This window comes from Hypanus sabinus, chromosome 25 (genome assembly GCF_030144855.1).
Source record: "Hypanus sabinus isolate sHypSab1 chromosome 25, sHypSab1.hap1, whole genome shotgun sequence".
Taxonomy (NCBI): domain Eukaryota; kingdom Metazoa; phylum Chordata; class Chondrichthyes; order Myliobatiformes; family Dasyatidae; genus Hypanus; species Hypanus sabinus.
Window position 1 is genome coordinate 25,030,842 of NC_082730.1, and position 27,652 is coordinate 25,058,493.

General features: G+C 42.7%; 1 protein-coding gene across 2 annotated transcripts in view; it reads right to left on the reverse strand.

The window, feature by feature from the left end:
• The window catches only part of ikbke (inhibitor of nuclear factor kappa B kinase subunit epsilon), a 59,340-nt gene that overhangs the window by 25,093 nt on the left and 6,595 nt on the right, over positions 1-27,652 (reverse strand). For both annotated transcript variants that reach the window (XM_059950345.1, XM_059950344.1), the window contains exons 3-12: positions 26,287-26,427; positions 25,595-25,724; positions 24,585-24,766; positions 21,992-22,152; positions 18,978-19,088; positions 16,255-16,434; positions 10,457-10,653; positions 7,347-7,405; positions 4,757-4,848; positions 1,334-1,435 (exon numbers count right to left, since the gene is read on the reverse strand). In XM_059950345.1, coding sequence (XP_059806328.1) covers positions 1,334-1,435; positions 4,757-4,848; positions 7,347-7,405; positions 10,457-10,653; positions 16,255-16,434; positions 18,978-19,088; positions 21,992-22,152; positions 24,585-24,766; positions 25,595-25,724; positions 26,287-26,427 — 1,355 coding nt within the window. The remainder of the gene's footprint in view (positions 1-1,333; positions 1,436-4,756; positions 4,849-7,346; positions 7,406-10,456; positions 10,654-16,254; positions 16,435-18,977; positions 19,089-21,991; positions 22,153-24,584; positions 24,767-25,594; positions 25,725-26,286; positions 26,428-27,652) is intronic.

Genomic DNA, 27,652 nt, shown 5'->3' on the forward strand with positions numbered 1-27,652 from the left:
GTCAAATCATTGCCTATATTTAAAGTGGAGGTTGACAGGCTCTTGATTAGTCAGTGCATCAAAGCTAACAGGGAGAAGACAGGAGAATGGGATTGAGGGGGATAACAAATCAGCCATGATGGAATGGCAGAGCAGACTAAATGGGCCGAATGGCCTAATCCTACTCCAATGTCTTGTGGTCTTAACATCTAAAGAGAAAGGTAAATCTAGGTGACCGGTAGCAGAGGACAGGCATGAAGAAAGCAGTTCAAAAACAGTAAAATTTAGTCTTTTGACGTGGCCCACATGGGACTTATGGGGTTAAGCTACAGTACGTGCCAGAAGCCAGTTATCAATATTTTCCACAAAAAAAGGTGACAGGAACATTATTAAAATTCTAAACTCGACCACAGGCAAGAATGTAAGCTAGATGTCTGGGATCTGGAAACCATCCAGTGCATCGGGCACAGGTTAAAAACCCACTGTGTGCTGGCTGCGGTGGGCACACATATTATTTTAGGTAGGCAGCAGTAATAGTTTGGAGAAATGTGCACGTAAAGTTTGAAGCAAAGCAGGCAGCAAACACAGTTTGGCCGAGGGAGAGCAGATGTCTTTGGACCAGTGTTCCCAGAAGTCTCACATCAATGGGAGATTTCCAGCTTTCACATCCGAGTCTGCTATTGATTAGCTGACGGATAATTCAGTTACATGATTACGTTCAAATCCATTATTTCTGTGTCATCTAATTATAGCGATGAGATAAAGTGAGTAAAATACATATGCATGAAGAACAGTAGAACATTCAGCCAGCTTCACCAATTGTCAAGATTTGGGCTGATCTAATCCTAACCTCAACTTGACATTCTTATCTATTCAAGCCTACGCTTGCTGGAATCCAGAAGAATAAGAGGACGATCTAGTAGAAGCATATGGAATTATGGATGCAATAGATGTGACAGGGGCAGGAAAGTGTTTTCCATTGGCAAGTGAGACTGGAACTAGGGGACACAGCTTCAAGATTTGGGATGGTGATAGAAGTAACTGCTTTTTTCATGGTAGTAAATCTGGAATTCTCTGCCATGAAAACAGTAGAGCTTATCTCAATAAATATATTCAAGATGGTTAGATTTTTTGCACATCAGGGGAATTAGGGTTATGGGGGAAAAAGCAAGTCGTAGAGCTGAGCCCACAGCCAAATCAGCAATGATCTTATTGGATGGCACAGCAGACTCAACAGGTCAGACGGCCGACTCCTGCTCCCATTTCTCATGTTCTTGAAGCAACCTTTTGCCTGATGGGGACTTGCCTTTCTCCACATCCCTGGAAGGAACTGAAAGCAGCAACTGATACTCACATCTTCTGAATGCTCATCATGGTGCTCTGGCAGAAATCCAACTTCTGATTCAAAGTCGTAACTTGCTGAATAGTTTTTCTGCAGTCCTCCTTCAAGATTGCACTAGAGGAAAAAAAAAATCAATCAATTGGAACAGTCAATCGATCCAGTTTGTCCATCATTCAAATCAGTGATGGTCTCTCAAACTCCATCAACCTGAAAACCAATAAACTAGTCTATCATTTGCAACTAGATTAAAAAGCAAAGTCAACTAGTCTGAGCTCTTGTACAATTCCCCAAAGACTAAAATTTTAAGTGGTTATAATAAAGATATTGCAATGAGTGCTTCTGTTGGTCGTGGTTGATGATGGAAGTTGGTTTCCAGCGGTCCGCATTGTACACGCGAGCCAGGGCAGTACAATATGGAGAGCAAGCTGCTGCCCATGTAGCAGGTTCCCCTTCTCTACAATGCCAACAAATCCAAAGAAACAGCGGAGACTGATAGTTTAGCACCAGCAAATTTGCAGAAGTTGCACAATGTAGGACTGCCTAAGGGACTCCAGTTCCCAGTTCCCCTCCCCATGCTCGGGGTGTACTCCTGTAGCCTTCCCCATGGGTACAGTCACAAGACAGCAGAGTTTTGAGATCAGAGTTTTCCTTCTCCTCGATGTACTGCCAACCACGGCTCATGAGCCCCATCTGGCCAAAGCAACTGGTTTTAAGGCACCGGTAACCTGCCTTTGCTTCTTTTCCTGACAGTAGAAACAATTCCACTAGGCTGAGTAGCTAAAGCACAGCAGCTAGACTGATTGTCAGAGGCTATTTGAGGCACACAACATGTTGAAGATTTAATAGGTAGTGGGAGCTTATTTCCATTACCACCCCCAGCTACAATAACCTTAAAGAACCTTGCAATAGGATATTACAACACATTTCAACAAATATATATGATCCAATTCATGCAAGTGAATTGAAATACAAGACAGCCGTAGATAAGAAGGCATTTAGGCCAATTATTACTCATTTGTTCAAATATACCCTGTAGCCTTATTACATCCAATTGTCTCCAAGATTTATGCCTCCACAACTCTATTATGACTCTCCCACCCCCAAATATGGTGGTAATCTCAGTCAGTGGACTAATTCCTGATATCTGCCCTAGGTTTAACCCTTTAGTAGTTCATGCTGGTTTTCTTCTACAATTTTAATTTAAAGCAATGTTCTAGATTACCAAAAAACACCTAACTCCATTATACAGCTTAAAGAAACACTTCTCGCTCTTCACTCCTAGGTTCTAGTACAGGGGTCGGCAACGTTTACCACTGAAAGAGCCAATATGCACCCATTTCCCACAGAAAAGAAAACACTGGGAGCCACAAAACCCGTTTGACACTTAAAATTAAATAACACTGCATACAATGTTTTTTTTTGCCTTTATGCTATGTATAAACAAACTATGTGTTGCATTTATGAAATTGATGAACTCCTGCAGAAAAAACGAAATTACATTTCTGTATGCAACAAAGACATTTTGAACTCCGAAAAAAAGACTTTGAGTTGAAGGTTACTCCATAGTTAGCCTACCTTGGATCAAAGAATTAAAAGAAAGCGCGCACTGGCGGGTGTCAGGCATTGGCAGTGATGTATATTAATAGCGATAAAAAACATGTTGTAGCGGTGTGCTACACGCAGTGCTAAAATAAAGACACTGCAGTCAAAGGTAACTTTATTCGAACTAAACAGCCTTGCTTTAAAGCCTCCCTCAACCCGTCCCCATGGGCGCGGATGCTCCAAAAGACACGTACTCACAAACCCCCGTAGGCTATCTCCCTTAGCCGGAATGGTGGCTAATTGTGAGCCAGTTCAGATGTGCCAGGAAATGGGGTCTCCACAACGTTTTTAGATTGTACAAGATCACCATAATCTTCAAATTTCGAATTACATTTCAAAAACTAACAAACCACAGGGTGCCGCAGCACAGAGATGAAAGAGCTGCGGGTTGCCGACCCCTGCTCTAGTACTTCAGCCTTCTCCCATTTTTCCCAATCAGACACTGGAAAGAGCCTTAATATCCTGCTCTGCTTCAGGTCTCGGATCTTTCTGCTGTCCCTTGGCTGATGAGATTGTGCAACGTATTAAATCTGAGTCTAAAGAACAGTGCTAAACTATGTGATCTAATCTAATACCACGTGTGGTGTCCAGACTAGATGGTATCAAAATATATGGCAACACTACAAACTTCACTGTCCCACCAGAGACCCAAGAATATTTAAATACATAACCAAAGGATCACAGTAAACTCATGAAGCCTAATTAACTTTCATCCGTTCTAACCAGCCACCTGGCTCCAACAATTCTGGTGGTTATAGTGAACTCAGCACAGGCAGAGTATCTATTTAGACTTACAACTCTGGACCAAACAGAGTCCTTTTAGGTCCACATCAGGAGTATTCAAAAGATCCACTCAGATGCATTGTTTGAGATCCATTTTAAATTTTCATTCCGTTAATAAATCAATTTGTGGTCCCAGGTCTTCTCACCTCCATAATCTCTTCCAGCCCCTAAATCTCTGCACTCCCCCCCCACCCAATCATGGTCTCTTGCCCACTTTTGACATTAATTGTTCCACCATAAGGGCACAAGACATGGAGCAGTCTTCCACCGAGCTTGCTTTGCCAGTCAATGAGGCTGATATATTTTCCTTCTCAGCAGTATTTTCCTGCCTCCTCCCCGAACCTCTGACACCCTATTAATCAAGAACCTATTAAGCTTTGTTTTAAATATTCTCAATCATTTGGACTCTATAGATGTCTATGTCAAAATTCCACCAATTCACTATCTCTAGCTAAAGTAATTGTCAAATATATCTGTTTAAAGGGGTGTCCTTCTATTCTGAGAACGTGCCAACTGCTGCTAGACTCTTCCACTATTGTAAACATCCTCTCCACATCCACTATCTAGAGCTTCAAATACTCAGTAGGTTTCAATGAGATTTCTCCCGCTTATTCTTCTAAACTCCAGTGAATACAAGCACCACCACTAACAAAGTGACTTAAGTTACCTTGAACCCAAGTTCCACACTTCCCTCCCGAAGCTTAAAATATCTCCCAAGGACAATTTTCACTTGATTACACTCTTGGCTGCTGCTTCCAAAGTTTAAATACATTTGACAGGACTGCATAAATGTCAAGTTGTTGTCGTAATCTTTTCACCAAAGCCCAAGTGTCAAATTAAAAAACAAACTCCAAATAAATAAAGGCTTGTGACAGTTCCAACTCATAAAATTTACATTTCACAAGAGGAATGGTTCCCCATGCTCAAACTGTACAAGGAGGGATAGAAACCTACATTAACTTGAACTGATGTTCCAGAAGAGTAACAATATCTTTCAGTGCAGGAGGGATATTGAAGTGAATTAGCTTTTCACCTTCTGCAGATACTCACAGCATCCAGTATAATCCCTGAAAGATGATGTCTTGACACTTCATTAAGGATTTTGTGATTCTTAGCAGTTGGTGAACAGCACTCGTCACAGTCTGGAACAGGAAACAGACACTCAGCAGGTTCACGCCCAGTTAGCACTTGTACAGTGAACAAACACAAGAATGAAAGAAAAAGCCTGAGTAGCCTTGGCCCTTCATGCCTCCTCTGCATATAGCAAGATTAGGACTGATCTTTTACCTATGTCACTTTCCTGTATTGACCCCCTATGTCTTGATTCTGTCAGCATCCAAAAAAATTTTAGAGTCACAGATTACTGCAGCACAGAAACAGGCCCTGCAATCCATCTAGTTCACGCCAATCTGATCTTTTGTCTCATATTCGCCTGCACCCGGACCATATCCTTTCAATTCATACACCTGTTCAAACTTCTTAAAGTTTTCAACTTAATGCACAGCCATCACTTCTGCTGGCAGCTTGCACCACAGTTGTATCACCTTTGAGTGAACAGTACTCCTCTCAAGGTCCCCTTAAATATTGTATCTTTCATCCTAAACCAATGACCTCTAGTTCTAGTCTTACCCAAGCAGAGGGGGAAAAGCCTACTAAAAATCACTAGAAAAGAAAAATCTTGTGATAGAGCTGCATCAATTATCCCCATTTCTATAATCAAGCACTCGGGCCAGGCACCACACAGATGAGACAGTATAAATTGTCCTCTATACCCTTGATGAGGTATAGCACAGGTCAGATACAGATTAAACCTCCATCTCAATGACCAAGGAGCACGCTATTAACTATCAAACATCAGGTCACCGAGGATCGGATTCATTTGGAATGTCTGCCTCCCCTTTGAGGTTACGTTCATGACACACTCCCACTCCAGCACACCTGGACATGTCTATGACTAGTGGACACTGCAGGGAGTGGAATGCACCCTTGATGCAAGATAACTTTTCCCTTTGAAATAACGTTTTATTTTGATAAGAAAATAAGAAAAAGATACCAATATTACAAGGGAGATGTAGAATTAGGTTAAATACAGAACAAAGGCCCTGTTAAACAGTCCCTTCAATTACAATGCACTGGAGTTCATCCTGCTTGCAGTGAACAAAACTTTTTATTTAGTTGAAGTTATTTTCAAGGTACACAAACTCTGGGGCTGGGATAAAAACTGAAGGAAAGAGGTTAGTTCCCCTGAGAGAGACCTCAACAGCAGGATGTGCCCAGCGATGACCCTCATCTACAGGATATTCTAGGGTCTGACCTCATCTACAGATTATGCCCAGGGATGGCCTTCATCTAAAGTGAATGTCCGGAGATGAACCTCACCCATCGGATTTAGCAAGGATGGCCCTCATCTACAGGTTATAACCAGGGATGGACCTCAGCTACAGGATATTCCAGGGATGGACCATCTAAAGGGAATGTCCAGAGACGGACTTCGCATACAGGGTACTCCAAGCACGGAACTCCCCAGCAGGATATCCTAAAGATGGACCTCAGCACCAGGATATCCCAGGGTTGGACTTCATCTACAGGAAATGTCCAGAGGTGGGCCTCACTTACGGTACAAATCTCATCTACACAGAATGCCAAGGGATGGAACTCATCTATAGCACATGCCCAGACACAAAACCAGCAGCTGAATTCAGATTTTCAAACCAGCACAGGATTTGCTGTGCTTTTACCCAAATTGGAATAGATCCAAAATGTTACGCTGAAAAGTTGTACAAGATGTTAATAAGGCCAAATTTGGAGTACTGCGAGTACCTCTGGCACCTACCATCAGGAAAGATACCAATAATATTGAAAGAGTACAGGGAAAATTTACAAGGATGTTGTCGGGACCTGGGTTATAGGGGAAGATTGATAAGTTTGGAATTTATTCCCTGAAGCATAGGGGAACAAAGGGAGATTTGATAAAGTTATACAGGCCAATTGCAAGAAGGCAGTCACTTCCCAGTCTCCTCCCAGCTAACAGAAATCACCTCCCACCTGTTTCCAACTCTTCACTTGCAGCCTATTTAAACCCAGCTCACCTCCAGAGACCTTGTTCAACCACCAGCTAGCCTCAGCCAGTTGCTCGTAGCTTTCTGTTATCCTAACTATCTGATCTCTTGTTTTGTAGCCTCCTCTACATTTTCTGACAAGCAGGTCTCTTCCACTGGGGTTGGATGAGACAGGATACATTGGTCTAGGTAAGAGTGGAAAAATGAAATATTCAGGGAAACTTGAGGGGAAATTCCAACCCTCAGAGGGTGGTGCAAGTGTGGACCAAACTGGCAGAAGTGGTGAAATGGGATTTAATGAAGTGTGGATAGGAGGAGGCTGAAGGACTATGGTCCAAGTGCAGATCAAAGAGACTTAGAATAACAGTTCAGCATGGACTAGTTATGGCGAAGAGCTTGTTTCTGTACTATAGTGTTCTATGACTGTTTCTACAGTGCTGCCATACAAAGACATTTCACCTGGGCTAGAGTTTCCCTCTGATGAAACACCAGAAACTAAACCACGACTGTGCCTCCCATCCTCACCGATGTCCACGATCTGCTCAAATCCTTACCACCCTCTATTATAGACCACCCATTACCTTTGCAAGATTTGCATCACTGATCAAGTCAAATTTTGGTGGAAAGGTTGGCACCTCGGCTGTGAAGAGAATCAGAATCAGGTTTATTATCACTGGCATGTGATGTGAAATTTGTTAACTTAGCAGCAGCTCAATGCAATACATAATCTGGCAGAGAGAAAAAATAGTAATAAAAACAAAACATAATAATAAGTAAATCAATTACATATGTTGAATAGATTTTTAAAATGTGCAACAACAGAAATACTGTATATTTAAAAAAAAAGTGAGGTAGTGTCCAAGGGTTCAATGTCCATTTAGGAATCGGATGGCAGAGGGGAAGAAGCTATTCCTGAATCACTGAGTGAGTGCCTTCAGGCTTCTGCACCTCCTACCTAATGGTAACAGTGAGAAAAGGACATGCCCTGGGTGCTGGAGATCCTTAATAATAGACACTGCCTTTTTGAGACACCACTCCTTGAAGATGTCCTGGGTACTTCGTAGACTAGTACCCAAGATGGAGCTGACTAGACTTACAACCTTCTGCAGCTTCTTTCAGTCTTGTGCAGTAGCCCCTCTGTACCAGACAGTGATGCAGCCTGTCAGAATGCTCTCCACAGTACAACTATAGAAGTTTTTGGAGTGTATTTGTTGACATGTCAAATCTTTTCAAACTCCTAATAAAGCATACCCGCTGTTTTACCTTCTTCATAACTATATCGATATGTTGGGACCAGGTTAGATCCTCAGAGATCTTAACACCTAGGAACTTGGAGCTGCTCACTCTCCCTACTTCCGATCCCTCTATGAGGATTGGTATGTTCTCCTTTGTCTTACCCTTCCTGACGTCCACAATCAGCCCTTTCATCTTACTGACGTTGAGTGCCAGGTTGTTGCTGCGACACCACTCCACTAGTTGAAAAATTAAGGTTCAGCAATCTCTGACAGCCTTCTGCAAAGTCACTTTCATTTACATTACACATTAGGTGAAGAACTTTCACATTTTGTACAAATTCAAATTGCAAAATTTTGCCTCCCCAATCATGTAATGGCTGGATTGTCTTTGAGTGCTTCAAATTATCTGAAATAACAGGCTGTATTGCTTGTAAATATCTTAAAAGAGCAAATATTTGATATTAGAAACATTACCCAGCTAACTAATAAAAGATTCTGCTTCTGCTGTCCTTAGAGGAAATGTGTTTCAAAGACTTATGACCCAAGAGAAAAAAAAATCTTGCCTCATTTTTCCCTTAAATTGATGACACTTTAATCAGTGACCTTTAATTCCTCTGCACATGCATCACGTCACCACCATTCAGGATCCTACTTTCTTCAATCACATTCCCTCTCCATCTTCCAAATTCCAGTGATTAAAAACACATTTCCTCACAACTCAACTGTTCCAGGAATTCATCTTGTAAACCTTCAATGAAATATATTACCATTTCCTCTTAACTAAGCAGACGAATTTAGTATATAGAATTCCATAATGTCTGTTATAATTGTGGTGTAGCTCCCTACCTTTGTATTCAATTTGCCTAGCAGTAAACAATAGTCAGTAAGGGATGTTGCAGCAGTATAAAATGTCAGTTTGGCCATATTGTGTGTAGTTCTGGTCACCCCATTGCAGAAAGAAAGTAAAGGGTTTGGAGAGGATTCAGACGAGGTTTACCAGGATGCTGCCTCGATTAGAGGCTATTAGCTCTGAGGAAATGCTGGACAGTTTTGGAGTGCTTTCCCTACAGCACGAGGGGCAGAGATTACAGAATTACAAGAGGCATAGATAGGGCAGACAGTCAGAATCTTCCTCCCTGGGTTGAAAGATCAAATGCCAGAGGGTGTAGCTTTAAGGAGAGGGGGATATGAGAATTAAAAAAAAAGTTCCTGGAATGCACTGTGGTAGTGGAGCTAGTGGCGTTCAGGCAGCTTTTAAATAGGCACAAGAATATGCAGAGAATGGAGGGATATAGATCACGTGCAGTCAAAAGGGTTAATTTAATTTGGCACCATGCTTGGTACCAGGGGTTCCCAAATTCTTTTATGCCATGGACCAACACCATTGAGGGGTCCACTGACCCCAGGTTGGGATCCCCTGCTTGTTGCAGATATCATGGGCCAAAAGGACCTTTTCAAGTGTTGTGTTGTTCTATGTCAGAATTCTGAACTCTTTTTTTTTAAATGTCATGGACGAACACCATCTTGTGTCTGTGAACCCAAAACTGGGAACCCCTCTTTATGTTAATTCTGATGGCTTTTGCACAAACCTGCTGCACCCATAATCTAGCCTTTTGCAAACTTTGCAATGTTACTTACCCATGTCCTTTGCTGGGATTGAGGTGGGCACGAGGCCTCCACCACCTGTCACCAAGGGCACAGCTTAAAAGTATGATTGCAACCCTTGTTGTAATCAGTTCTGAAGCAAAGGAGAACCAGTCATGATTGTGCGAGGGCTGGGCATGTGACCACTCCAAGCACAGGTGATCACTGAACAGTGCATTACCTGCCACCAGGTAGGCGATCACCACGTGATGCTTGTTGCAGTCCCAATTTACAGGCAAGTGTCAGGCCATTATAAATTGGATGATACAGCTCATTTTTCTATTCTATTGGTCTTCCATTCAGGGAGATCAGTACTGTCAGAGCACTGCCAAAGGAGTGCCTCACTGTCATTTGGACTAGTTTATTGTACACTACTTCTCCTTAACAAATACATGGGAATAGAGTCAACTAGAAACAGGCTGATCTTTGAGTTTGCACTGACCACCAAGCCCCAATTGACATTAATCTGACACTGATCCCATTAATTCTTCCCTCATTCTCATCACTTCTCTTGGGTTCTGCTACTCACCTGCTCACTATGGGCAATTCCCAACAACCAACCCACATGGCTTTGCAAGTCCTCTGAAGATTGCACATGAACATCACAGTATATACCACATATGGACAGAGAGAAGCAAACTAAAGTAACAAAATGGTGGCATCCTACATTCTTCCATTCACACTGCGGAGAAGGGCTGACCAGGGAAGCTTATTAAATCTAATTGGTATAATGAAAAAAAAACTGAATGTTGACATCATCTGCGCAAACGGCATCAAGAACCCCCCCCCCCCCATTCAAATAGACCACTTACGCTCTTTGTATACGATTCCAATGGGTGCCTTCTGCTCCTTGCTCACCAGAATGATTGGCCTCTCCTCTGTTGTTCTTGGTACCAAGTTCACCTGCTGGACCAAGCCCAGCTCCAAGCAGTGCCCTTCATGAATAAACTCCTGATCGGGAGCTGGTATGTCAGTCTGTCTAAAAATGGCATCCTTCAATACATTGATTCTGGAAAAAAAGAGTGGCAGCAAGAATTTGATGCTGAGATGATGATCGATCCAACGTCATCCACTCAACTCCCTCTGCCCTCACATCTTTATAAATTTTCTAATTGTATTTTCTGGCAGATCCACGCCTCCCTTTTCCTTTCTCCATGCTAACTGTATTAAATTAAGAATGCATTGCAACATCTTCAGCTTTAGTTCAGTCTTTCTTTGACCCCAATCTTTTCTTGCCATCTATAAACTACAAGATCCCCAACGAACCTCATCACTCATCTAATCTCTCCCACTCTATTCTGCTCTGCTATGAGCCCTGGCCTTTGAAACACAAATAGTTTTAATGGCTGTATGACATTTTGGGGTATGCTGAAAGACAATTTACAAAATTGTAATTGTTTTGCATTTGTTACTCACTGGCGTTAACACATTGAGTATCAGCTTCTGGGTCTAGCCCCTGCATGTGTAGAGAATGTAACTGCAAAACTAATTTGCCAGCAACATTATTATTGTATGAAAGTGAGAGGAAGTTCAGTGCTCGGTGCCTGGGACTCAGCGACTTCATTATCAGCCAATTCTGGGTTTGATACCAATGATCGAAGTCAACAGGTCTGGAGGTTGGAGCCTGATGTCAGCAAGTCCACTGGAGGCTGGAGGCCCAGAGGTGGTCGATCGTGAGGCTGGAAGCCTGTCTGTGTGTGTAGTGGGTAGGTGGAATGGAGGGAAGGTGCTTCTTCTGCTGCTGTTGATGCTGGGATGTGTGGCAACTCTTGTCCCAGCACACTAAGGTTATGTTGGTCATTAATAAATGAGTTTCACCATAAATTTTAATCCACATGCGATAAGTTAATCCAAATCTGAAAATTGTTAGTAGAAAACTCAATGGTCTTTTCATTCTGATTCCTGTTCCGGCTTGTCAGACTTGCCAAGTTGAGGCCATCCCCAGGGTGGAGGGGCAACACCCTGTATTCTGTTTGGGTGGCCTCCAACCAAAGGGCATGAATATCGATTTCTCCTTCCAATAAACTAATTTCCACCCCCATCCCTCTATTCACCACTCTGACCTTTTACCTCTACTCACCTGCCTATCACCTACCCCTGGGTCCCCTCTTCCTCTGCTCTGTCCTGTGGCCCACTCTCCTATCAGATTCCTTCTCCAGCTCTTGACCTTTCCCACCCACCTGGCTTCACCTTCCAGCTAGCCTCCTTCCCTTCACCTCGTTTTTATTCTGACATCCTCCCCCTTCCTCCTCAGTCCTGAAGAAGGGTCTCGGCCTGAAGCATTGACTATCTATTCATCTCCACAGATGCTGCCTGACCTGCTGACTTCCTCCTGCATTTTGTGTGTGCTGCTTTGGTCTTTTTGTTTGCTTTCTCTTTTCCATCGAAAACTATTTGTTTTGTAGCTCCACTTATGAACAGGATTGCTGCTGTGACGTTCTGCCATTCAAGCAAAATTACAACATTAAAGAAAGAAAAACCTTTAAAAGGTGGAGTGCCACCATTAACAGCTCACAGTTGCACTGTAACAGAGATGGCACTGAGCACGCCAGACTGTCAGACCGCTGGCGGGGCTGCACAATCTTCAGTGGCAGGAGATACAGAAAGAGAATGTTGACCCTCACGGGATCAGGGATTGATAAACTGGAGGTGGGGACGAGAGCAGAGACGGAGCAGCAGAGAAGCAGAAGCACAGTTAGCTGTCAGTCCAGGCAATTCTCCACACCCAGCAACCCATGAGATAAAGTCAAAGCTTAAAGTAAATTAATTGTCAAAATATGCATGTCACCTCATACTACTGAGATCAATTTCTTGCAGGTGTTCATAGCAGAAAAGAAAATACAAAAGACAGACAGAGAACACAAGTTGTAGAGTCCTTGAAAGTGAGCCCAGAGGTTGTGGAATTCAGTTCAGTGATGGGATGAGTGAAGTTATCCATGATGGTTCAAGAGCCTTTTGGTTGAAGGGTAATAAATACCCCTGAACCTGGTGGTGTGGGACTTTAGACTTCTCTATCTCCTAAGTGAGGATATTGTTGATGGTGAGAAGGATAGTCTTAGGTTACTCAATGATATTGATCAGCTAGTAAATCGGGTTTCTTCAAGCTTTCCATCCACCTTTTCTGCCACCTTTATGGATCAAAGTCTCTGTTCTTCCTTGCCCCTTGGGCTCTGCATGGTCGATGCTCTGCCTTTATTACACTTCACAATGTGTATTACCTTATTGGGATTAAACTTTATTGATAAATTATTCTGCCTAATTTAGAGGCACGTCAGTGTTGGAGTTTTACTATACCTCTGATCACAAGTCCTGTTGGTGCATATGCAAGTATTCATTGCAAGCTTAATAAATCAATCAGTTGATGTTACCTTGCAAGAAGGGGTGGCAAAGTAATGTAGTGGTTAGCACAACTCTACAGTAGCAGCAACCCCAATTCAATTCCTGCCACTGCGTTACAGAGTTTGAATGTTCTCCCCATGACTGTGTGGATCTCCTTTGGGTACTCTGGATTCCTCCCGCAGTCCAGAGATGTACTGGCTGTTAAATGGTTATTGTAAATTGTCCCGTGATTAGGCAAGGGTTAAATTGGGGAATGGCTGGGCAGTTCAACTCAAAAAGCCAGAGGGGACTGTTCTGCACTGTACTCCGAGGAATAAATAATTAAATAAATATTGTGATTCCTTTCCGCAGCGGTTTCTCCAGAGGCCAAACACATTCCAAGATGAGCCAGCCAAGTACTGATTATAGGGAGTGTGTCCGTTATATTAGATCTGCTCTGGACATCAACGCAAACAGACTACTGTCCCTTTACCTGAAACTGTCAGCCCTCGTCTCCTAGTGACTGAGAGTACATTGACAGGTCTGTGGCTGCCCAAGGTGAACTAGTTTCACGAAAGGACACTTGAAGCAGGTCAGGAAGTACAATGAGCTGTCAGAACAAAGTGCAGCCATCCCACCATCAGAGCCAGACAGGATGGTCATCCATCAAACTGGGCAAAGCATTGACAAGACCACTGGATCTGTTCTCACCAACAGGCTAACTGTTGCTCCGGCCCCCAGAGCTACATCTCCACCATTGTAGTCCTGATGAGTAGAGCACGCAATCTGAAAGCTACCACCGGACACCACAGAGGAGGCAAGGACAGAGGTCTGTGTGGCCCTAAAAGCCAAAACCGAAGATTACAAAAGGAGAGCGACTGGCCCTCCAGTGAAACCCAGCCATCATGATTTTACCAGCAGATAAAGAAAATGCAACAGTCCTGATATCCCCCGAGGAATACCACAGGAAAATCCAACACATTCTGGTCTGTCCCACCTACAGAGTTCTACAGCGAAATCCCATGGATTCAACTGTCAGGATGACCTCCGCTCTGCTGAAGAAATCTGGACTCCCAGCAGACATCTGCAAGACCCTTTTACCTCAGGCACCAGTAACACCAAGACTTTATGGGCTCCCTAAGATAGAAGGAGGGTTCCTCTGAGCCCCATCGTCAGTGGGACAGATTTGCTGACTTACTACCTCAGTAAACATTTAATGACCATGCCGCTTCTCTTCGTTGGGAGCTGAGAGCATCACAGCACGAATGCGACCAGCTTCATTAAACCAATAACCAACATCCAGCTAAGTCTGGAGGACATAATGGTCAGTTTTAATGTGATGTCCCTATTCATGAGACTTCCCATTAAGGACAGCTTAGAACTCTTGCAGCCGAGGTATGACAAGGGTATGATTGGCCTTTTTGAACACACCTTCACATCAGCATTCTTCCTCTACAAGGGGAACTACTATGAACAAATGGATGGGGTGGCCATGCTGTCGGCCATTGCTAATTACTACATGGAGGACTTTGAGGAGAGGGCTCTGAGTTCATCGCCCTCACACCGCAATTGTTCCTTCAGATACGTTGATGACACCTTTGTGGTGTGGCCGGTTGGATTCCAGGCACTCCAACAGTTATCAGCATACACCCAAACATTCAATTTACCATGGAGATGCAGAAAAATGGCTGCCTCCCATCCTTGGACATTCTAACATGACAGAAACTGGACAGCAGCCTTGAATATGGTGTCTATCGGAAACCCATTCACACGGACTTGTACCTCTACAGTAACAGCTCCCATCACGCCACCCAAAGTAGAATGGTTCTTTGTATTTTGATTAACCATGTGAAAGTATTTCCAACCCAGAGAGTCTCCCCCAGGAAATAAGATGATTATATACGATGTTTCTACAGAGCGGCTACAAGGTGAAGGGAATCAATCAGGCCCTTAGAAAGGGCTGACAGAAAATCCAGGAATCTTAACGATGAGGAGGAACCCATTGCTACTGCCTGACTTCCCGATATTTCCATGGTTTCAGGAAGGATTGCCAGGATCCTAAAGAAATTAATGATTAATACTATCCACAAACCCATTAGGAAGCACAAGTCACAGTATAGAAACATAGAGAATATGTGCAGGAGTGGGCCATTCGGCCCTTTGAGCCTGTACTGCCATTCAGTATGATCATGGCTGATCATCCAACTCAAAACCCTGTACCTGCTTTCTCTCCATACCCCCGATCCCTTTAGCCACAAGGACCATATCTAACTCCCTCTTAAATATAGCCAATGAACCGGCCTCAACTGTTTCCTATGGCAGAGAGTTCCACAGATTCACCACTCTCTGTGTGAAGAAGTTTTTCCTCATCTCGGTCCTAAAAGGCTTCCCCTTTATCCTTAAACTGTGACCCCTTGTTCTGGACTTCCCCAACATCGGAAACAATCTTCCTGCATCTAGCCTGTCCAATCCCTTTACAATTTTATACATTTCAATAAGATCCCCCCTCAATCTTCTAAATTCGTCAACAACGCCCTGGAACTCAGGTTGGCTGGCGTTTACCGGACTCTCTGTGAATGCAGAGCAGCGCATACTGGCCAGGAGCACAGGAGGTGTATCCATTTGGGTTTCCCGGAGAACACGGCAGTAGTAGAACACTGCATTCGCAATGGCCACAAGATCAGCTTCAATTGCACAGAACTACCGTATTGTGCTGTGTCAATGGTTTTTGGGACCGCCTGGTAAAGGAAGCCATTGAAATAAAACTGGAGGAAAAAAAAAGAATTTTAACAAAGACGAAGGTCTCGCTCCAATTAAGAACCGGAATTCATTTGTAAACCAGGTGGGAGAGTGGAAACCTGATTGGACGAGGACTAACCAATCAGGAGGGACGGACTACTGGGGTACAAATACCACCTGACTAGACATACCTAGGCACCATCCCTGATGAAAATGGCAGAGTTCGGCATCGAAATGGCAGTTAAAACGGATACCTGTACCCGCTGGAAGCCTGAGAGGAGTTTATTCACAATTCTTTTCCTTCAAAACCTGGCTAGAAAAAGTACAGGCTATGTGATGTACAGTAAATTAATGCATTAAATGGAATGGTAATACAAAGTACACATTCCAATTTTCCCATCAGGAACCTATCCTTAGATTTGCAGGTGAGTATAATGCCATCTTCTCAATTATCTACTCTATTTTGGAATACATCTTACCACTCGGTGATTCAGAACTGTAGCCAAACACAATCATTAAGCATAGAAAAATGGTGATAAACCGCGATACTTACGTGTTGTAGGAATGGACATAAACTTTATGTATCGTAGCTTGCGGCAGTGAGAAGACATGGATCACAGTTCTGTGGAGGATGTCATTGGTCTCTGCAAAGAACTGGTCAAATCCCCAGCACTTGTCTTGATCGGCCTCTAGGATATTGGCGAGGATGGGAACCAGGAGAAGCTTCAAGCCTCTGGAGCAAGATTACAAAGGAGGAAAAGGAATTAAGGCTGGTAAATTATACTTCTTAACACAAGCTGGAGATACTATCAGCAAAAGCAAGAATTAGAAGCAAGATTGGGGCGTGTGACCTCACAGTTCGACCATTCTTTAAGATTATGGCTGCCACTTTCCCAAGCTAACCACACATCTTTTAAAGCAACTGATGATCTACTGGAAGAACTCAGGAGCAAGCAGCATCTGTCGGAAGAAAGGAATTGTCGATGCTTTATGTTGAAATCCTGCGTCAGGATAATTCCTTTCCTCGCACAAATGTTGCTTGATCTGCTGAGTTCCTCCAGCAGATTGTTTGCTGTTCCAGATTCCAGCATCTGCAATCTCACGTCACTGTGCCATCTCCAAAATACTCATCCTCCTTGGTCCTGATAGTGCTTATTTGAGCAACAGCCACCTGATGACTTAATTCCAAGGACTAGGAGTCTTTTGAGTGAATATGTTTTTTTCTCATCATTTCATGAGAACCAATAATTTCTAGTACTTTTATTGAATTCGAGTTGATTCATAGCTCAACGTAGTGAAAGTTTTATTTTTGAATAAATACCAATGCAATGTGTCTCCAAACTTTAGTCCCTTTTTCAAAACTATTATCTAGGCTGTTACTTTTGGCCTCTCCTCTCCACTCCAGCACAACCTTTCGCTTTCCATCCTCGCGTGGATGCCAGGCTGTGTCACAGTAAACAGGAATGTAGCAGGCCAGCTATTCTCACCCAGTCAGAATTAGAAATAAGGGTTGAGTACACCCGAGCAAGAAGCATCCACAGTTACAGATCCCATTCTCCAGTACCGACCGTTGGACATTGGATCATTAGCCAATGGAAGCAAGTGAACATGGAACTGTTACAATGAGTGTCACTGTATGAAAATCAATGACTATGGAGCTCAGTATCAGAGAGGTGCAGTCACTGTAGAATTTCATTACCTGGGAAACTGTAACCCAGTGATGGTCTATGTTTGTTGAACTTCCATGCCAGTGAGGATCAATCATTGTGAACTAAGCACCAGTAAGAAGTAAACTACATCCTAATTATGGTCACCCACTGTAAAATTCAGTTATTTTAAAGGTATATGCAAGAGCCTAGCCAACTGACCTGGTGTTGGTTGAGAGGGGAACAGAGGCCTCAGTACAATCTTTTTTGCAGATCATGTAAGGAATAAATTTATTTTCTCATTGAAACATATAAGATTATTCAGGGATTGGACACGCTAGAGGCAGGAAACAGGTTCCCGATGTTGGGGGAGTCCAGAACCAGAGGCCACAGTTTAACAATAAGGGGTAGGCCATTTAGAACGGAGTTGAGGAAAAACTTTTTCACCCAGAGAGTTGTGGATCTGTGGAATGCTCTGCCTCAGAAGGCAATGGAGGCCAATTCTCTGGATGTTTTCATGAAAGAGTTAGATAGAGCTCTTAAAGACAGCGGAGTCAAGGGATATGGGGAGAAGGCGGGTACGGGGTACCAATTGGGGATGATCAGCCATGATCATATTGAATGGCAGTGCAGGCTCGAAGGGCCAAATGGCCTACTCCTGCACTTATTGTCTGTTGTCTATTCCCTGACACCCTTTTAAAAATAACAAACATCCCTGCACAACTCCACATCATTATCTCCCAGCATTTCACGCCCTAGTCTTCCGGTTTGCTTGAACATTCAACCTTTTGACTCAGGCCAAACTCCATCTTGACGACACTTCATGTTAATATTCTTTGACTGTTATCATGTGCACCAGTCCATCCATGATGCAACTGTATGGCGGACCAAGCCCAAGCAGTTTAATATATCCTTCTCCCATCCCTCCGCTGCATCTTAAGGGTTAGTTCCATCACAACTGGGACTGCAGTGTAACCCAATAAATTTGACATCAAAATTACAAGATTCCATTCTGCCAACTTTTTAAGTTGGTCAAGAACCGATAGTGAGCCTGCTGCTTCAAGGTACAACTCAAATGCGAAAAAACAAAAAAAACCTGTAGAGCATGTGGAATCCTTTCTATGCCGTAAAGTAGCCAGCATAATCAAAGATCCACCCACCCAGGATACCCTCTCTTCTCCCCTTCAATCAGGCAGAAGATACAAAAGCCTGAAAGCACATAACCACTAGGCTCAAGGACAGCTTCTCTCCTTTTGTAATAAGAGTATTAAATGGTTCCCTAGTACGATAAGATGGGCTCCTGACATTATAACTACCTAGTTTTTGTTTATATTATTAACCTGCACTGCACTTTCTCTGCAGCCATTACACTTTATAGTATGAATTATATAGGGGTCTTGCCAAAAGGTTTCAGCCTGAAACATCGACTGTACTCTTTTCCTAGATGCTGCCTGGCCTTCTGAGTTTCTCCAGCATTTTACACGCTTTATAGTACATTGTTATTGCTGTATCATGTTCTACCTCAATGCACTGTGTAACGATTCAATGAACAATTTGGCAGACAAGCTTTCCATTGCATCTTGGTACAAGTGACAGTAACAAACCAATTCAAATACCAATACCATCTTACACTGAGAGCCTGCAAGTGATTGGCAGGTCTTTGCTCCACTCCACGGGTCCACATTCCCTGCGCTGCACCCCTGCGATGGTTCCCTCTGGCTTCTCCGTTGTGATTTTATACCTGGAATTAAATGATTTCAAAATGGTAATGATCTAGCCAACCTCCAAGATGAACCAGATGTTTCCACAATGAGACAGCGTTAATTCACTAAGTAATGAAGAGTTCAGGACAACGATAGGGCTGCAGCTGGCAGATTCAAAGGCTGGTTTGAATATCAGTGCAGAATGGGGAAAAAACACAGACAATTGTAATGATCCTGCTGTTCCTAATTATACCATCTGCAGATTCATCTTTTGTTTATGCATTTGTCCTATTTAGAACATGAACAGGCCCTTTGGCGCACCATGATGGGCGACGCATGATGTCAGTTTAAACCGTACACATGCTCAATTCACCGCCTGTTCATGCATTTGTCTGAATGCCTCTTAAATGTCCCCATCATGTCTGCTTCCACCTCTTCTGGCAATGCATTCCAGGCACCTACAACCCTGGGAGAAAAATCGCTTGCCTCTTAAATCACTTAAAATTTCCCTCCCTCACTTTAAACTTAAGACCTTGAGCATTTGACATTATCACCCTGAGAATCACTGATAATTTCATACCATGGCTTTCATAATTTTAATATATTGCTATATTCGGGTCACTCCTCAGCCTCTGATGCTCCAGAGAAAATAATTCAAATCTGTCTAACTCTCCTTATAGTGGATATTCACTAATCCAGGCAACATTCTGATTAGCCTCCCAAGTACCCTCTCCAAAGCCTCCTCACATCCTTCCAGTGGTGGGGCAACCAGAACGACATATAATACTCCAAATCCGATTTGGAACAGAGTTTTATATAGCTGCAACTTGCCTTTCCAAATTTTATACTCACTGACTGAAATGTCACAGTAATGCAACATCCATCAGGGACTCCCACCACACAGGACATGGTCTTTTCTCAATGCTGCCAATAGGAATAAGGTACAGGAGGCTCAGGACTCACCACCAGAAGTTATTCCCCTTCAATCATCACGCTCTTGAACCAAACAGGACAACTTCACTCGCCCCACTATTGTAGTGTTCCCACAGCCCATAGACTCACTTTCAAGGACTCTTAAGCTCATGTTCAATATTATTTATTTATTAATTATTATTTAATTTTGTATTTGCACACTTTGTTGTCTTTTGCAGACTGGTTGAACACCCTAGATGGTGTGGTCATCCACTGACTCTGTCCTGGTTATTATTCTATTATGAACTTATTAAGTATGCCCACTAGAAAATGGATCTTAAGATTATTTATGGTGACATACATATACTTTGATTATAAATGTACTTTGATGACTGCAAGCATGCAATTTGCATTCTTTATTATCCTATCAACTAGTGTTGAACCCCTTCAGAGAACTATAAACTTGCATCCCAAGATCCCTCTATAGCCCAATGCTCCAAAGGGCTCCGCCATTTACTTTCCTCTGAAATGTAACTACCCGAAGTGCAACACATCACACTTGCTGGATTAAACTCCATCTGCCAGTTCTTCTCACGTCTCCAACTGGTCCATATCCAGCTGAATCCTGTTATGGCAATTCCTCACTATCCACCACTCCACTAATTGTGTCATCTGTAAAATTCCTAATCAGCCCAAATTATAGACATCATAAACAACAGTGTCATTGCTTCTTTTATCCTTTAAACTTCCTATGTATGTACTGCCATTTTTTCTGAACTCCCAATATGCAGCTGTCTGAAATTTGTTGTTTCTGTAATTCTGTAAGACAGGTCATCTATTCTACTTGTGAATAATCCACTGATGCTCCTCAACTTACAATATTTTCAAGTTTTCTTTTAGATTTCCAGGTACTGCAGTCTATTGCAATTGTAGATGTAATGGGATTGGATGAAATGATTAATAAATCGATAATACAACAGAAAGAGAAGCCTCACTTTGGCATGCTTCAGGACTGGAGGATGTCCCAGACTGTGCTTCAGCCAACGCACTTTTAATGTGTCAGGATAAGCGACAAATTCAAATAGTGGGAGAGTGCAGGACCAGAGGGCACATCCTCAGGATAGAAAGACATCCCAATAGGAGGAATTTCTTCACCACAGGTGGTGAAGCTGTGGAATTCATTGCCACCTGCAGCTGTGGCGGTCAAGCCTTTAGGTATATTTAAAGCAGAAGTTGATTGGTTCTTGATTAGCAAAGGTGCCAAAGGCAAGAGAACATGGTTGAGAGGGAAAATTAATCAGTCACGATCTAATGGTACAGCAGATTCAATGGGCTGAATGGCCTAATTCTGCTCCCGTGCCTTTTGGTCTGAGAAAAAAAGATATACAGGTTTCCCCTGTTATCCGAAGGTAGAGTGTTCCTATGAAACCGTTAGTAAGCCGAAATGTCGTAAATTGAAGAAGCAATTTCCATTAATTTATATGGGAAAATTTTTTGAGCGTTCCCAGACCCAAAAAAATAACCTACCAAATCATACCAAATAACACATGAAACCTAAAATAACACTAACATATAGTAAAAGCAGGAATATGATATGATAAATACACAGCTATATAAAGTAGAAATATTGTATGTACGGTGTAGTTTCACTTATCAAAATCGGGAAGACAGAGAGCCAAAATCGATTTGGAGAAAAAAAATCGGTACGTACGCCCACGTGCACGTACATGCCTACGCATGCAACTGCCCACACAAGGCTTCACGGTCATGGTAATCTTTCTCAGGGTAAACACATGTATAAAGTGGGCGTCTTTTTTTCGTAAAAGCGAAAATCCTCCTTGGTTAGCGAAAACATGTACTAATGTAGGTCTTTCGTAACAGCGAGCTGTCATAAAGCAAACGTTCGAAAAACGGGGGCCACCTGTAGCGTATTGGATAAGAAAACCACCCAAGCTAGAAATAATAGATGGTTGATATGGGAATGGAAAATTGACTGAGTACTATAAGAAAGGTTCTGAAATGGACATACATCATCTCCTTATTCTTGCGAGGCCCTCCAAATGGAATGAAAGGTAGACTGCCAGTAGCTGCTTGGTAAAAGGTCACACCAATGCTCCACAGATCCACCGTGACTCCATACTTCTTGTGTTGGGGTTTATGGAGCACAGCACGCTCATACATATCTGGGTGCTGTGAAAACACAGATAGTTAAAAAGCATTGAGAGGGTGCTGAGAGTAAAAATAAAAGTTCAACATATCTGATTGTTCAACGTCCATCCCTAATGATAGACACTCTCCAATTATTCTTCCTTTTGGGACTAACAGTTGGCTGGGATGCTAATCAATAGAAGATGGAATTCTTCTAGTATGAATCTTTATGTCTCACTTGAGGTGGACAGCGTCAACAAGCTGGCTCATGATTGTACCCTTCAATTTATCTGGTGTCCACACAACAGCATTTCTGAAGATTTGTTAGTAATTGTCACCAACGTATTATTTCCCCTCTCTTGCTCCCATGACAATCAGTTGACTTCAGGTAACTCAGCACAGAACATTGATGTAACACAAATTTGTCCTGACTCTTAATCTTATAACCCTAGTCTCTGCTATTTACTGCCTCAGACTCGTGAAGATAAATTGCCTCTGAAGTGGCCTAACAAGCCATTCAATGCAAGCGCAATTAGGGATGGGTAATAAATGATGGCATTGCTAGTAATGTCCAACTCGAATCCAAAGGCAAAAAATGTGAATCATCCAAACCATTCTTTAAAAAGTTAGTCAAGCTCCCATTGAGTATCCACACAGTCATGTAAGAATGAAAGACAAGGACATCTAGCTCTTATTTTGAGCAGGAAAGCCAGTAATTGATACCCCTGTTACGCTGAATATTTTCCTCCCATGAACTCATGCTGTCAACCAAGCTGACATTAGCTGAGAAGTTTCAATTATAGTGTCCATATTCCGGCTGACATTAACCTTTCACTCACAAGACGCTGACTTTGCCAGCAAGACAGCCATTTATCACTATGACTTATTATTCACAAGCTGGTGTTTATGAGCGGTCATCTTCAAAGCTCCTCCAAAGGAACTGCAGCTACAGTGCTGTTGGGTTAGGAATAACCTGACTGTGTTGTAGGAGAAAAAAATACATATATTTTAAAAAAATATATATAGACACACACACACACACACACACACACACACTACACACACACTACACACACAATACAGTATTTTCCAGTCAGGATGCTGTTCTCTTCAACAGGATCTGGAAGGGGCCCACCTCTCTATTCACTTGCTGCTCCTGTTCTTGCTGAGGGAGGTGATGAGCTTGTGGAGGTAGACAAGTAACTACAGTGCATGTTGAAGATGGATGGCATGGCAAACATTTTGCGCTGGTGGTGGAGAAAGTGCATGTTTGTGTCCATGGATGTGGGAGTGGGTGGGTTGGGGTGTTTTGTCCTGGATGACATTGAATTTGGGGTTGCTGGTGCTGAGCCCAGGCATGCAACCAGCGTTCCATCACACTCCATACTTGTGCACCCTCCATGATGGTGGCCAGGAGCTAATCACTGCAGAATGTCCAAAGGAAAATCCCTACAATGTTAACAGTGGGATTCAGTGCTGGTAACTGCATTGAATGTCAGGAGTAGACGGTTCGACTTTCTCATGTGCAAGTGTTTCTTGATGTTCATCTGACCATGCCTCGATGTTGCCCAGGACATGCTAAGTGGAGGCATAGACTCTTTTATTGTCTGAGCAGCTGCAATAGAACTCTGAGCACATGTCTCTTGTCCCCTTCACCTCACTAATGGTGGTCCCAAGAGAAGATTTATGATATATGGAATAGTACTTGAGCAAAGCTTCAATCAAATCAGTCTTTATCCTTCTAAAGAAGAGGAAATATAGTTTGTGCTAACTTTCTTTGAAGTATAACCCTTGGAATCTGACATCATTGCAAGTCTATTCTTAATGTGATTCACAAAGTGTGGTATCTGGACCAGAAACAGTGCTCCCACATAACCAAGACATTAATCACAATTTCTGCTCTCTATTATTTGAGTACACCAGAGGTCAGTCATTTTGATCATCTTTTGCACCAGTCCAAGCCATCTAGAATTTTTAAAAAATATACATGGACCCACAAGGCTCTATAAACTCTGTTCTCTCTCTGAAAAGACCCTTTTATGATAAGGATGCTTTATCCTTTACGTTTCAGTGGAATTTGGAAAATTTGACTGCACTGACTTTCATTTGCCATCAGATTTCTGAACAGTCCATGAACATATTATTTTTGCACTACTTATTTATATTATCTGTATAGTTCTTAATGTAATTTATAGTACATTTTATGTGTAGCACTCTACTGCTGCTGCAAAGCAACAGATTTCATGACTTATGTCAGTGATAATAAACCCGATTCTGATTTGGACTTCTGCCCAAATGTTTGATGTACTTTGGATTTAAGCACCTTCAATAATAGTATATCATCAGCTCCAACTGCGGTAGAGCTTGTCAGATGGACAATGTTTAATCCATTTAAAAATAAAAAATGCTCATGGCACTCTTCACCTTTACAGATACAGTGACATACTAACGATGCTATTGGAATGATAACTCACCAAATATTCTTCAGTCCCGTACAGTGACATGAACTGTTCACCATCCTCCAGTTCCCTGGCTGCTCCGAAGTCCGTCAGTTTATAGATGGACTGACCATCTTCCCCGACCACTCGCATGATGTTCCCTGGCTTAATGTCCCGGTGCACAACTCCATTTTCCCTCAGCTGATTCATGCCAGCAACTGGTACAAATAATTTCAAAACAGGTCAGTGATAATAAAACTGACTCGGATTCTGAAAGGGCAAATTGTTGCAACGAAGGAGGGAAAAAAAAACAAACAACATACAGTCAAGATCCAACTATCAGGCTGTCACTTTTGAAATGTTCGCTGTTATAACTGAACGAGACAGCCTCTTGCCTACCGAGAGTGAAAATAATCAGGTAAACTTTCACCCCGAATCTTTTCAGCGTTGACCTCTTCAGCACAATGCTTACATCAATAAAGCAGATCGCAATTTCCATAATGTAAACAGTACACTGGACACAAATTCAACCGCTAAAGCTGGATTTGTCATAAAATGTAATGTTATGGCATTACGGTTTTGGTAGCCTTGAAATTGTATAATGTCCTATGACTTGGTAGTGAGAGGTTTGACTGGATATTCAAAGAGTGTCCCAATAAACCCTTACTACTCAAAGAGGCATTTATATATCTCATGTCCTCTGATTCCTCCACCCTTTGATATACCTCTCGCACCTTCTTGCCTACACTAATATTTACAGCAGCCAGTCATCCCACTAACACCTCTTTGGGACATGAGAGGAAATGGTTGCCTGGGGGCCGCGCAAACTCCACACAAACAGCACTCAAGGTCATGACTGAGCCAGGAAGACTGCAGCCCTTACTGCTTCATTGCTCCACCACCCTTGAGAAGACGTTTCCCCTCAATCCTTTCACTTCTTCCTGCCCCAGCCACCAACTTTCCAGATTCCACCCCCACCTCCCCCCACCGCCAGCCTGTGACCATCCCAACTTCAATCAAGGTAAATGCAATCAGCTGAGTCTTACCCACGCTCTGCAGCACAATCAGGAACTCAGATTCCGAAAGGCCAAAAGTGTTTTCTGATTCTTCCAAGACATTGAGTAGACTTCCACCGGCACAGTATTCCATCACAAGGACCTTCTGCTTGGTGCTTCCCTGGTGGATGGGCACACAGAGAATGTCTGAATCTCACCATTCAGAATTGAGGGACCAACATGCAAGACGATGGTGCCTGGGTCAGTGTCCACATCGCATTTGGCAACTGGCCACTTGTAAAGACCGGTCTGGGACAACCAGTAGGCTGTGAGGTTATGGAATGAGGGTATTTGTTGGATCTTGGGATCTGTTGGGGTTCTAGGGACAGAAAAGATATTCTGTTTCTCCCTTAGGTGAGGTGAAAATCTAAAACAAACTTTTTCTGTTATTTTGTTAACTCTGCTTACGAGAGGTCTGGAGGATTCTCTTTAAGCTGGTGTTTAGAGCAAGGATTAGGGAGGGTGAATACAATAGTTTCAGGGATCTTGGGGACTAGTCTTTGAGTAATAGCAGAGAAATCAATCTTCTACATGTTGTTTCTTGGGTAATCCTCTTGTGATATTCATTACAAATTCTGGTGGTGAATGAGGGGAGTAATTGGATGTAGAGCAAAGGTTTAAAAAAAACCTGCTTCATTTTTAAGCAACATTCTTTCTAAATGGTGACACAGTACAGAACTCACCACTTCCTCTACGGCAAACAGCTTGACAATATTCTTGTGGTTCAGTTTACGTAACATTTCAAACTCTCTCATCTGCACTTCATAAGGACGCATGTAACTGACATGATTGAACACCTTGACGGCATAATGATCTCCAGTTTGCTGTGAAGCAGATGGCAAAACAGTTACAAGTGTACGAGAACGGGGAAACACAGCAAAATTTAATCAGTTCCCACCCATTTACCATTTCATCAGGCACTTCAGTGTCTCCTGAGAGACAGACCACCACAACACAAACAGGCCATTTGGCCCATCTGGTCCATGCCAAGCTATTAAATCTACCTAGTTCCATTGACCTGCAGCCATTCCATAGCTCTCCATACATCTCTAATCCATGTATCTATTCAAATGTCTCCTAAATGTTGAAATCAAACTTGCATCCACTACTTCCACTGGCAGCTTGTTCCTCATTCCCATCACTGTCTGAGTGCAGAAATTCCCCCTCCCTTACGCATTTCACCTTTCACCCTTAACCCATAACTTCTGGTTGTCATTCCACCCAACCCCAGTGGAAAAAGCTGCTTGCATTTACCCTATCTATACCCCTCATTACTTTGTATACCTCTATCAAATCTCCTATCAATCTATTTTCTAAAGAATACAATCCTAGCCTATTCAATCTTTCCCTATAACTCAGGTCCTCAACTCCTGGCAATATCCTTGTAAATTTTCTCTGCATGTTTTCCAATCTTACTGACATCTTTCCGGTAGTTAACACACAATACTCCAAATTAGGTCTCACCAATATCTTGAAAACCTTCAGAACAATATCCCAACTCTTGTACTCAATACTTTGATTTACAAAGGCCAGTGCTTCAAAAGCTTTCTTTACAAACCTATCTGTAGTGCCACTTCTGGAATTATGGATCCGCATTCCCAGATCTCTCTGCTGTACCACAATCCTCAGTGCCCTCACACTCACCGTGCAAGTCCTACTCAGGTTAGACCTCCCAAAGTGCAACATTTGTCTAAATTCTGTCTGCCATTTTTCCAGCCTATTTTCCCCAGTTGTTCCACCAGATCCCACTGCAAGCTGTGTTTTCTTTTCTGTCCACTACACCCCAAACTTGCTGTCACCTGCAAATTTGCTGATCCAATTTACCAAATTATCCACCAAATCATTGATACAGATGACAAACAGTGGATCCAGCACTGATCCTCTTGGCACACCACTAGTCAAGGTCTCCAATTAGAGAGGCAACCATCTACTACTGCTCTCTGGCCTCTGAGAATACCTTCCAATAACTTTCCCACTACTGATGTCAGTCTCTCCGGCCTACAATTTCTTCGCTTATTTTTAAGAGCCTTTCTTGAAGAACTGAACATT